The following is a 17,050-nucleotide window of genomic DNA, read 5'->3' as shown; positions in this document are numbered from 1 at the left end:
TCTAGTTTGATTAAAGTAAAAACTTTAAATCAATTTTAAATATGTCAAGAACGATTATAATGGAATGTTTCGATTTTATATCAGTAAATTTAATTAAAATTTAGGTTAGGGTACATATCATAAACTTTAAAGCATTTGCAGCCGAAGCTTTTTTATATAAAATTGTTTAAAAATTACCACTCCTAATGGAATAACGGATTTACAATCTAATGCAACTTACATTAAAAGGAAGGACGACACTTGGTCAGAATATTCGCAAAATCTCTTAACATCCTACTGGATACTCATTTCTCCGACTGCAAAGATGCTGTCAAGGAAATCGCTATTAAAAGTAAGACTTTCGAGAATAGACATTAATATCATTTCCCACGATAGAATTGTTTGGACGATTGATAGTTTTTCTCCATTCAAATCACCGGAGCCAGTAATGTTAAAAAGTACAAAAGAATATATCATCCCCTGGCTTCATAGAATATATACGCTGCTCAGCCTCTTTCTCATCAACGCCCCGGTAAATTGGAGAAATATTAAGGTCATTTTTATTCCCAAAGCAGGCAAAAGGAGTTAAGAGAATGCGAAAGACTTTCGTCCATTTAGTCTTTCATCTTTTCAGCGAATATACCACAATAATTTTTGAAGATGGTTCTAAAATGAACTGTTGTGTTGGTTCGGGTTTCTTCGGTGAAGACTATGGGGTGAGTATATCTCACCGTCTTCCCAAAAGCGGTAGTGTCTTTCAAGCTAAAACATTAGCGATAATGTCATCTTGAAGGGTACTACACGAGCTCAATATTCGCGACAACATAGGAATATTTGTCGATAGTCTAGCGGCACTTCTCTCACTAAATTCATATACTTCCATTTCCCTATTAGTTAGACAATGCAAGAAGGATCTATCAAGGCTGGGTCGCCTGTCTGACAATACCCTTGTTTGGAACTATTATGGAATTGAACAGGCTGATGAGCTTGCCAGAACTGGATTTGGTCTTAATATTTCCAATACCGCTCCAGTAGCACCCCCGTTAGGCTTCTGATGCAAACCTGCTAGGCAGACATGTAAATAGGCTTGGGCTATCCTTCAATGAATACTGTCGCAGTTGCAAAGACAGGGAAAATGAAGAAAAGGCCTTCCATCTTCTCTGCGAATGACCTGCTTTATCCGATAAAAGAACCTTCTTTCTTGGTAGTTACTTCGTACCTAACCTTGGTGAGGTATCTGGATCTATGCTTAATAATATCGTAAGATTTCTCATTGCATAGGCTGGATCTAAAACTATGAAATACTACATCTAGGTTAGGTACATCTAACGTGGAGTGGTCCAGTCAAAACCATCTAACGGATTTACTTTTTATTGGTAGAGAAATACATCTATTAGAATAAAATAAAAAGTGATCGTCTTGATATAAAGATGAAACAAAATTTTAAAAATATAATAATTTAAAATATATTAAGATTTGTTTATATTGAAACAATAATAAAAAGATTTTAAGATTATTTTTTTTTTAATTTGGTTATTAATCGAAAATAAATATTTTTTTATTTAATAAACGATTTGTGTCGAATATGGATATTTGTGTCTGTGTGTGTGTGTTTCAGTAGCATTTTAAAATAGATTCAAATAATGAGACAAAATTTTATATTTAAAATTGTTAGTATTCATAAACGTCTTTTAAAAATGTAATTATTGTTTTTGCATTTTCCATTTAAATTTATTTTTTGTATGAAGCTTAAATTTTTTATTTATTCTTAAACTGAGTTTTTGTTTTAATAAAAAATTATATTAAGTATTTGTTTACATTTATTTATTAATTAATTATTAGTTATAATTTTCATTTTATATTTGTTTGTTTTTGTAATAATATAATGTTAACATTGCATTTACTTTAACTTTTCTCCATAATAGAGTCAAAACTATTTTGGTTTGTAGTTTTTTTTCGCTTTGTATTCGTCTGTATATTTCAAAATTTATTTATTTATTTTAAGAAATGTTTTTTCTTTTGTAGTATTCGAAGCACTTTCTTATTAACTATTTTTGGTTTTCATTTTAACAGATAGAGAGAGAGGAAGAGAAAAGGAGTGAAATATAGATTTTTTATTTATTAGTTTTTGAGTTTAGAATATTACTATTATTTTATTTAAAAAGTTTTTTTTTACTTATTTTTGTTTGTAGAGAACAAATGTTGTTTTTATATCTTATTATAAATTTAAGAATTATTTTCATATTTAAAATATAAGGAGTTATTTAATAATCATATAAATAGTATGTACTCGTATGTATAGTATATGATTAAATCGACTTGTTATATTAATTTATAATTATCACTTAATATATGATCTATGTATGTATGTATGTATCTTGTTTGTATGTATGTCTTACACATTAATGTTTCAATTTAAAGTGATAAAAATGAAATTGCTTTTAAGTGTGAAAAGTTTTAATTGTTGTAATATTTTTAAGATGAAGTAAAATTTTCAATGCGTTCCTTTAATTATTTATTGTTTATTTCATTTGCTTATACTCTCAATCATTCTGAATAATCGATTTCCTAATTGTGTCTTGTCTGTGTATCTGTATGTACCCGAATCTGCATTTTCTGCATCATTTATTAAATCTTATTAATATTTCAATTTAACATTCCATTCAGTTGTCAATATTATGTTGTTAAAACTAGAGTATGTTGTTCTTCCGTAACTGTGTGATTTTATTGTTGTCTTTTGAATATACGTAATTAAAATGCATAAAAAAGTTTTTAGTAAAATCTAAAATTTAAAAAAAAATAAAAAAAAAACAATTTTGTTTGTCTTATGTGAAAGGTTTTTTTCTGGATTCATATAAAAAAGTAATTTTTTTCTTTTAAAGTCATTGGCCAATTGGAAAATGTCAATAAAGTTTTCAGTAAAATGTATTAAATTTCAATAAATATCATCAAAACATTAGTTTTGCAATTACTCCTCGATATGAATGTGTAAAAAAACAGAAATTGTTAAATGCCTTAGAAATAATAAAATTGTTGAATATTATTCTTTAAGGCTCGGTAAATATATAAATGTTTTAATAGTTTGTAGACCTTTTGTGTTTAAAATGTATTTTAAAGAAATATTTCCAATTTGTTGTAGTATTTTTGGAATGGTGCGTATTATTACTGTAATATTTAATTCTTAAATCTATTAACAAAAATATTTATTTTTTCATAACAAATTTCTTATTTCAATTACATATTAAAAATTATTAGTGATTATAAAACGATAGAGTAAATGTCTCGTGTAGTATTTTGTATCAATAAGTTAGTTTTTAAAAAATATAAAAAATAGAAAATTACACACATACAAATCGATAAATTTAATGTAAATTTGCTGTAAAATATGTTACTAGAAACAATGTTAACTTGATTTTTGTTTTTTTTTTCAATATTTGTTAAAAGGTTAAACTAGAGTTTTACAATAGAAACCTTAAAAATATGAAAACGATTTTAAATACTAAATGCTTAGATAAGTACATAATTAATAAATTTTAAAAATAGTTAATAACAAAAAAGGTTTATCAAGATTAAGCAAAAATACTCTATAAAACCAGATGAACGGACTTTAAAACATGAATATACTTTTTATTTCATTAAATTTTGTATTTAACATAATGGAGGGAGCTTGCAGGACCTTAAAAAATTATAAGATACACATATTTACCATATTAACAGGCATCAGTCTTTTTAACAATTTTATATATTTTAGCATTACGTGGGCTCTAGTGGGTTTTAGTAAACAAATATTTGCTCATGTTTTTGGAAAAAAAATAAATATACTAATTAATAATTTTGTATTTATTTTGGTTTTGTGTTTGCTATTGAAATGCGAGAAACTATATATAATGCTGCCTTCAAACTACATTCTTGGTTACTACTTTCAGTCTCTTTGAAATAATATTCGAATAAAATATTTATTCAAATGTTTTAACATATTTACATACACAAGTTATTAACAAAAACCAAAAGTCCGTTTTCTGATCTCTTACACATATAGAATACATAAATACATACATACATATGTAGGCATGTAAGTATATTTTTATTTTTCGTTCAATGTACATAAATTCATACATACATATGTAAGTATATTGTGCGAGATTAGGAATAAAAATTTCATAAATTATAGACAGATAAAGTTAGTATTAGTAATATATATTTTTTAAGGGTATAAATTGTAAAATATTTAAGATATTTAAAAATATATGTATAATTGATTTTAATTTTTAAATTAACATTCAAAATTCTAATTTAAATGTGTGATTTTTATTTTCGTACAATCTCGAGTATTTGGTCTTGTATTTTATATATTTTTTCTCCCGACATCAATTGATATAATAAAAATAGCTGTGAAAAACACACATATGTATGTGTTAAAAATTTATATAAAAATGCAATGATTTTGATTTTCCGCGAGAAAGACGAAACTTATAATTGTTTACAGTTTTCTGTGTTGACAAACTTCAACAAAACTAAGAACAATGTTTCAATTTATTTTTTTTTTGCTTCTTTTGTAAAATTATGAAAATGTTTTATTTTCTCAAATACAAAATAAGTTTTACCTGTAGCCTTAATTGTAATTTAAATTTCAATAAATGGGTCTTGCTTTATATCCATATCGAAGAGAACCACAGATAGAAGTTAACTTATATAAATGTTTGGCTGTCGTCCACACCCGGGGTCGTTGTGAATGAAATACGACTTAACAATAAATAATACATCGTGATATTCAAAAATATTGTAGCAATGCAACTTAATTGCTTGCTAATCCATTTATCACAGCCGGTGTTGCCGACAATTTCATGTTTAGATTTTCATTTCATTTGTGTTGCTAAATACTATTTTAAAATATCAAGCAAAGTATTTTGAATCAAATGAATGAAAATGTTCCGCCTGTAAACATTTGAAGTGATATTTTTGTGTTCTTTTTAAATAAATAGAACAAAAAATAAGTTTTTATTCACATACATATTCCTTTTTTTGCTGATGTTGTTTTAGTTTTATTATTCTTTAACTTTAAAGTGCGGTAGTCTTAATGTTGTTGGTAATTGTAATGTTAATTTTTTAATTTAGTATTAAAGTACATAAATTAAAATTTTCAATTAAATTTAACTAATAGTCACACTTTAAAAATATCTATTGGATGATATTATTTATTATTTTGTTGCGCCACAACATTTGGAGATTTATAGAAATTTTGAACAAACTCTGAAAGACTATAGACCGAACCAGGTCCTTTGCCGGGACTCATACAAATGAAATCACCCAAAGTGTGAGTATTACCTGCAACAAAAGATGAACAACATTAGTAAGTATTGGATAATTGTATAATTTTTCGTATATTTATTAGCAATTATTATTCTTACTGCAAGATTGTATGGGCGGATACGAAGGTGGAGGTTTTATCCAGCTACCATCTGGCCTTCTCATATGCCTTCGATCTGACGAGAATTCAGCAAGATATGTTTCAGCAGGTATTACACGAAAGAATCTAAAATAAATAAATAAATATGTTTAAAAACTAAAGCCCTGCACAAGTCAAAAAATGTGGTATTATTGTTTACGTGTGCATCCCTTTATTAAAAATTAATATGTATTCAAAACGTGACAAAAGCTTTTCTTACCTGTGATGTTCTTGCCTTAAAGCTAAATCGGAACGAAATGTTTCTGTAACATATTTATGAAAATATGTTGGAAAAGGAAGGGTCGTATCTAAATCGAATACCAGACATCTATTTGGGGAAGGATTATGCATAAAAAATACATGATAGTCCTGAAATGAAATAACAAAAACTATTTCAAAAATATGACATAATATAAAACGGCCAATAAAAGCGCCTTTGCCGGCAAATATTAAACCAGTACCCAGCAAAAAATAATTGATGTCATACTTTACAAACGACATCTTAATCACATCTAAAAATGCGATTACATATTTTTTGCTTTTATAAACCAAATAATTCCTTACAAATGAAAATACAGTTAAAAGTGAGGAAAAATATGTAGAAAAGACATAACAAATAACATATTTGAAGTACATCAAACTTTGGTAAAAACCAATAAAATTAACATAAGCTTGTCATTGAACGAATTCGGTTTATTTTTGACATCCAAATATCGGATTTTTATTGCATCTATGAATAAGATTAGATGTAGTTCATAGTTGCCAAAGATGAACAACATAACTCCAATGACACGCTAATGTAAAATTCATAGGTTTTTCACCAAAAATTGGAATGAATGTTATTTGTGGTGAAAATTCTACTTCTTTTTCCTCACTTCTTTTGCTGGGTAGCAAATTAATGTTTTTCGTCTAGCAAAGAAACATATTTATTCAATAGAAGACATATATAAATGTATTTCAACATTTAGTAATGTATTTGATCAAATACAACTTGTACAATATTGAAACTTTTTACATTTGATAGTGATGTAATGACTCTGAGAAAATTGTACATGTATACTCATGTAAATACGTACATACATACATACGTATTTAGTATAGAAATATGCGATTTAAAGATTAGTGGAAGAAAGTTTCTTTTACTTTAAATTAATTTAATGTCATGCTTTATTATGAAATATGTACAGATGTATGTATGGAAGTTTATAATTTTAAAATATACATTTTTGAAACCGACAACAAGTATTAAAACGAACATATGCAAATTGTTTGCGTGTTTAAGGCCATTAAGAGGGAAAACAGAAAAAATGATGTGGGAAAATTAAAAATGTATAGAGTTAGAAACAGGTACATACATACATACATACATACATACATACATACATACATACATACATACATACATACGTACATATATTGCGAGAAAATAATAATCTGCTTACCCATATCACAACTTGGTCATCTCCTCGTCCCGCCTTTTGGCGCCATAAGGGCACGGTGCGACCCTCATTTGATACAAACACAGCATAACATTTTGAAAGTTCGTCGTTACGGGTTTTCTTAACTTGTTCGCAAAGTTTCCAAACATTTTCTTCGCTAAAAAGAGGAAAGAAATAAAGGATTAGAAAAAATTTGGATGTATTGTAAAAATGTAATAAAATATAAAACTTGTAATTTTGGAGAATATTGAATAGTGCACATAAAACAATGTTTGCAACCGTATCGAAACTGTGAAAGGGTATTAGTAACATTATTAAAACGATATTTTAATAGGAACTGTAGTAGAGAAATAAGCTAATAAGTATAACTTCATTAGATTTTTTTAATTTGTCTGTTATATATGAACATTAACCCCTTATTTTTTCTTAATACAAACGGAGATACCCTAATGTAAATACATATTTATAATAATATTTATGTACATATGTATGTATATATTTAATCGAGTGTTTGTAGGTAGTAAAGTATTCTCACGTGACCACCAGGACAGGCAATGTTTTTGTGGTCAATCATATTAACCATCAAGCAGCAACAACGTGTTGGTTATCAAAGGATAAAACACAAACAACATGTTTACAAAAGCTTAAATAAAAACTAGAACAGTAAAATGACGAATAGTCTAAATACGTTGAGTGAATTTAAAATGAAGAAGTTTTTAGTTGCATTTTGATTAAATGAGAATTTTAAAATTAATACAATTTACATAAAATCAATGTAAATCGTCAATCGTAGTAGCCCCAGACATAGGCAAATGTTAACGTTTTTAAAATACATATGTACATATGTTATAGTTTTATATTTTTGGGTTATTTGAAACATATACATATGGGGATTTTGACGAAATTTGCATAAACGTTAGTACTATTGGATAGTACGTTAGAAACTACTTTTCAAATATATCGGATAAGTACTGCCGGACATAGAGAAGATCAAAGTTGGACAATTTGCTCATAGAGGGTTTTATTCAAATGAGTGTAATTTTTTACCTATTAGTCCTAGCAAAAAATTTACTAATAGAGTTCAGATAGCTATTTCTTCATTCTTTTTAATTTTTTATTTTTTTTTTTTTTTTTTTTTTAATTTTTGATCTTGATAATTTATTAATTGTTAATTGATCCCATTTTATGTTACTATATAATATAAACCTCACTTAACAAAACGTCGTTATAGTGTGATACTTTTTAAAAACCTAAAATTTCTTGAGCAAATGAATGCAGATTTATCTGTGATTTAAACACAAAAAAAAAAATTTTAAAAATAAATTTTCAAATAGTCTTTTCTTTGAAGACGCAGTTTACTAATAGAATAAGAATATCAAAGAGGGGACTATATCAGCAAGCGAAACAAATAACACACAATGAGAATTTATAAGATGTTAACTTTTGATACTTTATTACTTTTCTATAAAAGTAATCAAAATTTTGTTTTTAATTTTCATTTTGTAGAGAAGCGCCCATATACATACTTATGTTTATAATATTTACATTATATTTACATTCATTGATGGACCAGTTTTTAAGTGGTTTTGGTCATTAAATTTCATGATTTTAAATATTTGCACAATATAAATGCCGATGAACTGGCGATTTCGTTGTTAACCTCAACAACAATAATATTAAGAGAGTGAAAAAGGATTCTCGGACATTTTACACGTGATAATATTTTTCACAATACATTTGCAATAATTCATCAGTAACATTTGTTGTAATCAGAAGAGAAATTACAATAAATATTCTATAAAATACAGCAATATAAATTGGTTCTTCTTAAATAAAAATAAACATATAGACGTGAGTAAGAATTGAAAAAATATATCGTATACATACATCCACACATACATACATGCATACATATATATGTAAACATGTATTAAAATTTGATGGAACTCTCTTGTAACAGTATAAATTTTCTCAATAATAAAACGTCCTCTCCAAATAGAGTTAGAAATTGTAATTATTTTGTCACAGGACGAAATGAAATTTGAACAAGAGAGAAAAGTCTCCAAATCTTATTTTTTATATTACTCACAATGTTGCGAATATACATTTATATTTTCCGAGTTCTTTTTAATTTCTGGGATGATGCTGTTGTTTACCTTTTCAACTATGGAGTATCATAAACAAATTCTATACAAATGTACTTATAATTATGGTCATATCAGTGTTACCATTTGCCGCCAGTTTATTTTATTTAAAATATTTATTTTATGTATTTTCTTTTAATATATTATCAAATTAATTATTAAGATATTCATCGTTTATTACAGATTTAGAACAAAATTCCTTCAATGAACCATCTATACTTTATTAAGCATTTTTGAATATGGTGGTTAGTATTAAAATTTCTGGTAACACTGAACAGCCACTGAACGCAGACATCAGGCATCAACATACTGATATAATCTTATACTGTGAATTAATCAATGAAGATATCCCGCGGGACCAGAGAGCTAGAAAGTTTTTCTTCAAATTTTTGTTTTTATGCATTAATTACATATAACGATGTATGTACATTGTATAATATATGTATATATACTGTATACATTTGTATTTGTATACTTTTAAATTTAAAAACAAGTAAGAGTGTTATATTTGACTATGCCGAATCTTATATACCCACCATCAACACTAACACTAACTAACATAATATACCTTTATTATTTGTTTTGACATTATTAGCAATTTAAAAAATCATGGAAAATTGAAAATAAGTTTACAAAAAATAGTGGTTACGTCTTTTTCGTCAAATATTTTATAGGTCTGAACGTACCTTAAGAAACTTACTTCCGTGTCTCGAATTTCATAGCTATACTCGCATTTTATACTATATATGAGGGGTTGGATCAATTATGGGCCGATCTTTATAAAATTTGGTAGAGAAAATTTGGCTCAAATAAGTCTTTTTTATATCAAATTTCATCGTTATACTCGCATGTATAAAACAATTATGACTGTTTTTCGGAGGGGCTATATAAAAAGTGTGCCCATTTTCATTACCAAGCAAACATTACCTATAGGGAATATTTCTGTAAAATAAAATTATATATATATATATATGTATATATATATATATATTATATATATATATTATATATATAATATATATTATATATATATATATATATATATATATATATATATATATATATATATAATATATATATATATATATATATATATATATATTATATATATATATATATATTATATATTTATATATATTATATATATATATATATATTATATATATATATATATATATAATCCCATCTTTTTGATGGTGGGCATAATAGAAGAGTTAAAAAGAGTCCCCAGCAAACAAATCCTTGTTATATTACATATATTACAGAATGTGTTTACCTATCTTAAATAGAAATATAACACATGTTGGAAAAAGTGTCTTCGCTTAATGATGTAAAGCCTTCAATGAGCAAAAACTCACGAAATACTTTTGCCAAAAAAAAATTTATTGAAAATTAAAAAATAATTTGAAAATTAACCTATTGACAGAATCTCATAGACGTGTTAGGGCAATGTCACACGTTCAATATATATCGTGATTATGATATGTATTGAACGTGTAGCATGTAATATTGACAGATCGTGTTCCATATCACAGAAAACCCGAAAAATAAATATAATAAAACAAACAAAAATGAAATATCGTTTGAAAAGTTTTTAAAAAATATAAAAGAAAATAGCTTTTTTCTAAATTTGTGTTATTTTGGGATTTTCGCGGCATTTGTTTAATCATCCGCAGACCCGTATACCATAAAATATTCCAAATACTGACGTAAAAAATATTGAACGTGTAGCATACCGACGTATCCATCAATCCATTTAAATGCGTCGTGATCCAAATAGATCAATATATATTGAACGTGTGCCAGTACCCTTAGAGAAATTTTCGGTTACTATAAAATTAAGGATAATTATGGGATTTGAAATTTATTAAACCTAAATTAGACCATTTATCTAATTAGCTTAAAATTAAACATTATAGGTGATGTTGTTGATCATCAGACTTTTAATTCAATTCTTTAATACATTAACATAGTATTTATATCAAAGAAAGTGTTTCTTGGGCATTCATTATGTTTGTCTAGAAGAGTGAGTGCAGAGGATTCTGTTTGTGGGAGTACCGAGGACTCTTTATCATAAATATTTTTTTATATTTTAGTTACCATTATTCTGGTGTCATTTGTTATTGCAGGAATTTCATTTTCGTTATAGCGTGTGGTTGTTTGTTCGCTTTAAAATAATATGTGTATCTATGTAGTATGTACAAACAATAACGTATACATACACACATTCAACGCCAGTATACCCCAAAAGTGATTGCGTACGATTAAGTGACACAATATTTATCTTGTTGCTTGTGCCATTAATTATCAGAGACGTAGATAGGAAAACTTTGAGAGATGAAAAACTTTAACTGCCTTTATTGGATAAACCATTGATCAACCAAAAAACTCATTATAATACTGATTTTAATGACTTTATAGAATTATTGACCTATATCGAATCTTTTTTAACCACGGGGTGAGCTTCTTGGTCGACTCATCATCACCCATTGTGTTACTTACACGCAGGTGGCAATTTTTGTACATGGATTTGCTGGTTCATGTATCTATTGCAGTACCTTGCTTAACTTAAATGATGTAAAAACATCACTTCCGTTCACAACCACGGAGATGGGATGGCCTCTGTTGAGTCTTCGATAGACCGAAATCCATCAAAAAAAAAAAAAACCGAGGATATTATTCTTAATAACAATGAACAGAATTTCATATAGAACAAGATCCGACACACTCCCTCTAGATATACGGAATTATAGATTCCACCATACATTAGTCTTTTAACCGTCAATTTCTTTTTCTTCGAATTTGGGTTTAAAACACAGCCACAACATAGATCCCGAGGCAACCTCAACCATCTGACAAAATCCTGCCGCCAATTGCCCACTCGTAGTAACAGATTATGTAGTTCTCAGGTTCGACTCCATGTCAAATCATTCCAAGGAAAAGCGGAGGAAACATTTGATCATCACCTGTTTATAGACCAGGCAGACTAGAGGTATTGGTAGCACCCCTTTTCCCCGAAATTGCAATCACTCCAAGATAGGGTCTTGCATCAAGGTTACATTTACCATGGGAAAGTGCTCTTGTGTATGTCGAAATCTGTTTTTGGGGACCTCAGATATCTGCGATATCCGAATCTTCAATAATTCCTTCAGACTTGCTTTCGGAAAGAACGCTAAAGAATGCAAAATAAGTGCAGAAACGTAGATATGAGTAAAAATCCGAGACAACCTCTGATAATATTATCAAATTTGTTATTGTTTGTAATAAAATTCACAGTGACTGCTTTATTTAGTATAATATGGTGAAGGCACAGTAGAATATAAACCTCTTACTTGTTTTTATTAGAATTAATATCAAGTATTCTTTAAGATTAAGAATTCCTTAAAGTCCCACAAAAGAAGAATGCACTTAGACGAGAAATTTTTATATTATAAATGCATACCACCAACACAAATGAGGCTGGAATAAAAATGTTATTACTTTATTGAGTGGTGGATGGATTGAATGCCTTCAGTTTTATTAAATTAATTCTTAGATGAGATAAATAATAAATAAAAACATGGTTGGCTTAATGGTGCAGTGATGGCGATGACGATGTTGTACAACATCCACTGTATCTCCAGTTATTATATAATAAGGAGCAGCATCATTGTCTATTATTTAGTGGAAATAAGAAATTTCAACCAATACTATATACAAATAGAATTTGTTCTTCTAAAAATTAAAATACAAAGTCAGCTGAAGATTAATTTATGTAATTATAGTTAACAACCGAACTTGCGAATGGGGCTTTTAATAATGTAATAGTATTATTACAAATAGAAAGTCTCCAATGATCAAATTTGGCAAAAACGCTATTTTTTGTATTTTAAGACCTTATAATGCCTCTATCAGAAAATTAGTTTTAGTTAAGGTAAAATTCCACGGAAATACTTTTTCATAAAAAGTAAGCCGGTTATTTTTCAAATCTCGCAAACAAGTTTCTTTAATAACTGAAGGAAAAATGTTAAAATAAATTAATAAATTTCATAAGGGCATAATTGTTTACAGATTCTTTGGATACCCTAATTGAAATAAAATATAAATCTACAAGAACATTTAGTTTAAACAAAATTAAAAAAAGAGAATAAAAGGAAATAAGTATAAACTAAAACTGTTTTGTGTGTTTTACCTTAGGCTTAAAGGTAAACAAATATAGTTTTTTTTTGAAAATGTTCATTAAATTTCGGAAAATGATAACTAGCCAATTTTGTTATTTTAATTTTACTTTTATAGGAATTTGAGGAAGATTGTGTGTGAGTATATGCACAAAATGGATCCTACTTTTCTTTAATATGGACAAACATACAGACAGACAGCAAGTAGAAAAAATCTTTTATAGTTTAATATGAAATGGGTTTTAAAAGTTTTTATACTCATACATATAAACTTACATTTATATATATATTTATATACACATATATATGTATGTGTGCATATCTTTGAATACCTCTGCGTTTTGTATCTGTATCTATATGTGTATGTGTGTTTGTACTTTATTCATATTCAAATACTTTCATTACTCAAACGCGTCAGAAATTAGGTCAAACGGTCATGCTCACGCTTAGAGGGAGAAATGTTATGGTTTTTAACTCCTTTTTCCTTTTCGAGTACTGCAAATATGTTTAAAAGTACGAATGTGTGAGAGTTTGTGTGTTTCTGTTTCTATGTATGACTATTCTTTTAGTTTTCGTTTTGTTTAGTTTTATTTTCGTACATTAAAAACTTATATCCTTGTATTTTGTTCTTGTTGCTGCTGCTGGTAATTTTTAGGTTCAGCATTCTGAGTTTAGTTGTATATTGTTGTGGTGGGTCGCTTTTTATTCCTCTCCAATGTCTGGCTGAGAGCTTAATGTAGTTTTAGTATATTCTTCTTATTCGTTTATTTTTTATTTTTTTTTGGCATTAAGGAATTTTCTTAAAATTTAATGAAAATAAAAATATATTCAAATATGTACTTTTAATACTATAAATTGTTCATATAAAAAATCACGTTACAATAAGGATATACAGAGAATATACATATAAGATTGCATATGCATGTATTTATTTATGTAATTTTGTGAGTGAGTGAGTATGACTTCCCTTAATATTTTAATTGTTTTTTAAGTTTCCGAAAATATATCTGGTCTAAAAAATCTTTTGCCTGCCAAATTTGATAAGGATCGGTTTAAAAGTTCTCAAAAATTCCCAAATTCATTATGGTTTAGTTCGAGTTTATTTGAGCCTCAAACATTATGTTTTTTAAGATTTTTTAAATACCATTAATTTTTTTATCCTATATTTTCAAAAATTGTAAATGATTTTAATCCTTTTAGTCTTCAATTAATAATTATGTGTTCTAGTTTGACAATATTTTGTTAAAAATAGTATAGTTTTTACATAAGGATAATGAAGTAATGATATCAAAGAAATAATACAAAAAAAATTCTAAATGGGATAATGAAGGAATCCCAGGCACACAGGGCCAGGAAAATAAATTTTTGGTCAAAAGTAGTTTTTGAAAATTCGCGTAACCTATTTACACATATGTGTTGGACACAGTTTTAAATAGCTTCCGTGAATTTTTTAAGTCTACACGTTAAATTTACATCTTTAACCCTTTCACGTATAAAACTAAACCGGTGGAATTTTTATGAATATGACTAGGTGACATACTTTATTTTGAAATGGAAGAAATGCTTCAAAGGATATCCCACGATTTTATTCCTTTTAACATGTATTTGTATTTCGTTAAAAAATTGGAACACTGGTGTCCCTTATTTTTAAACATACTAAATACATGTAATTTTGGATGTGCCTTAATAAAATCAGTTAAAATATGGAATTTTATTTTCAAACCATTAGTGACCGGTTCTCGAGAGTGGCATATGGCATGATGTATTCTTAATCGGAAATAACTGAACGAAAACCCATTTAGTTTTGTAAAATCAATTGTAAACGATCGCTATATACATATACAATATTGACAAGGAAATAAAAATATAATTAATTTTATATTAATTAATTATATTAAAAAGCTTAATATAGAAATATTCGTTTAATCTTAATCTGCAAGACCATTAAAAGGAATGTGGTTAGTTGCATCATTGGACTTTATTTAATCATGTGAGTGTATGTTAATATTTAGGTGTATATTATTCATATGCACTATGGGACTCTTATTAATCCCTTTGGACACATTAGAACAAAAATTAATTAAAATCCACCTTTTAAAAATGGATGAGAATATAAATTAAATATACATACATATGTATATAATATTTATCATAATGTTATTAATAAAATGAAATACATTTAAATAATAACAAATTTGTTACTTACCAATAACATGAAACGTATGAACAATCAGCAATTTTAGGAAAAAGCAGATCTGTGGTCATTTTGAAAATCCAGTGATAAATATGATGATGATGATGTCAGTGGCCAGTCAGTGTGGCTGTTATTATACGAGTGTATGCCGCAACAATTTTTCTATCTCTTTTCTTCGTACGCTTATTTTGATGAGTCGAAATCTATTTCAAATTTATTGCATTTTAGATTTGGATTTTAAATTATTTAATCATTTATATCAATTTTTCACTTTCACAAATTTCAAATGCATACACGCATAAATAAGAAATTTTAAAATTATTAGGGGAAATAAAATCATTAAATTTAAAATTTATTTAACATGGATGTTTTGCTAATTTTCACTGCACAGGATGTGTAGGCTTTAGGTACTTATTTATATCTCAAAATAAGCTAATACCTAAGATTATATTTTATTTTGAAGAATTTTTCTAGGTTACAAAAGAAATATGAGAACTTCGTCATATAGTCGTGTTTACGAATTTTATTCAATTATTATGTGTTTTTTATTTAGAACAATATTACGTGCAAGGCTTTTTAATATGAATTTTAATTATAATTTTTCGTGCCTTTTAAATTAAAGTCTGCAACTTTTTCATTTTTTAACGAGATTTCTGGATTTTTAAGTTTTTATTTAAACATTTAGAATTTTTATTACTTGCTTTATTTTAGGCCAAGCTTTAGTAAAGGCACCACTTGTTTGTTTTTACTTTTTTGATTTCTTTAAACTAAATAATATAAAAATATATTCCTATTTTACGATTTATTAATGTTTTATTTTTTCTGTATGCGTGCGTGTGTTAGTGTGTTTATAAACTCCATATATTAATTACTATTTCTTCTTCTTGAGAAGTATTTGGTTGCAACATTAAATTGTTGCGAGAGGACCTCCGAACGCGTTCCCGGTTCTACATCAACTCAAATGAAACATTTGCTTTTCTACACCAAAAGCATACTGTTGTTGAGTAAGGCAAAGATTTTTCCTGAGACTGTGAGAAAAATGTGGTTCGTTTTGGAGTAACAAGAGTATTGTTTTGTGAAGCTAGCGCAGAGATATTGCGAATTTTGAGAAAATTTGCTATTTTTTTGCGGGAAGGATGATATTTGAAATACAAATTATTTTCAACAAGCATATTGTGCTAAAAATTGTAATACATTTGAATTATGAATACGATGTTTTTAAAAAAAAACTAACAAAAACTATTTTTAACTAGACATACATAGGTATGCATATTAGTCCTAACATTGCAATATTATAAGTTAATTAATTTAAGTATATTAGATTATCCTGGGGACGAGATCAACAGATATTACAGCACCAGTGTCCACTGCCATTTGGATCATCCATCTTTCTATTCACCAAATAAACTGGAAGTTGGATGATCAATTTTAAAATTACTGTTCTGTAAACATGGTTGGAGTACATAATCCGTTTGTTTGTTGTTTAAAAAATAATCCAATTTGAAATTGGGAAATTTCTATTTTTTCAATGTTAACACAATTCTTATTATATTACATACAAATACATACTTACATACATATGTATGTAGGGTAAATGCACCTAATGTCGGCATCACCCAGTAGTCGGCATCTTTTACATAAAAATGTAAATAAATAAGAAAAGCTGTACAAATTTATTAAGGTTTGATCTA

General features: G+C 27.2%; 1 protein-coding gene across 3 annotated transcripts in view; it reads right to left on the bottom strand.

The window, feature by feature from the left end:
* Nucleotides 1–2,645: 2,645 nt before the first annotated feature.
* The window catches only part of LOC111687106 (protein N-terminal glutamine amidohydrolase), a 16,874-nt gene continuing 2,469 nt past the window's right edge, over nt 2,646–17,050 (bottom strand). For 2 of the 3 annotated variants that reach the window (XM_046955706.1, XM_023449524.2), the window contains exons 2-6: nt 15,372–15,562; nt 6,868–7,021; nt 5,646–5,794; nt 5,388–5,512; nt 2,646–5,304 (exon numbers count right to left, since the gene is read on the bottom strand). In XM_046955706.1, the coding sequence (XP_046811662.1) occupies nt 5,171–5,304; nt 5,388–5,512; nt 5,646–5,794; nt 6,868–7,021; nt 15,372–15,430 (621 nt within the window). In that variant the 5' untranslated portion in view covers nt 15,431–15,562 and the 3' untranslated portion in view covers nt 2,646–5,170. The remainder of the gene's footprint in view (nt 5,305–5,387; nt 5,513–5,645; nt 5,795–6,867; nt 7,022–15,371; nt 15,563–17,050) is intronic. The other variant, XR_006941482.1, reaches the window with a different exon arrangement.

This window comes from Lucilia cuprina, chromosome 6 (genome assembly GCF_022045245.1).
Source record: "Lucilia cuprina isolate Lc7/37 chromosome 6, ASM2204524v1, whole genome shotgun sequence".
Classification (NCBI taxonomy): domain Eukaryota; kingdom Metazoa; phylum Arthropoda; class Insecta; order Diptera; family Calliphoridae; genus Lucilia; species Lucilia cuprina.
The sequence above is the reverse complement of the archived record's forward strand: the minus strand, read 5'-3'. Positions and strand labels throughout refer to the sequence as shown.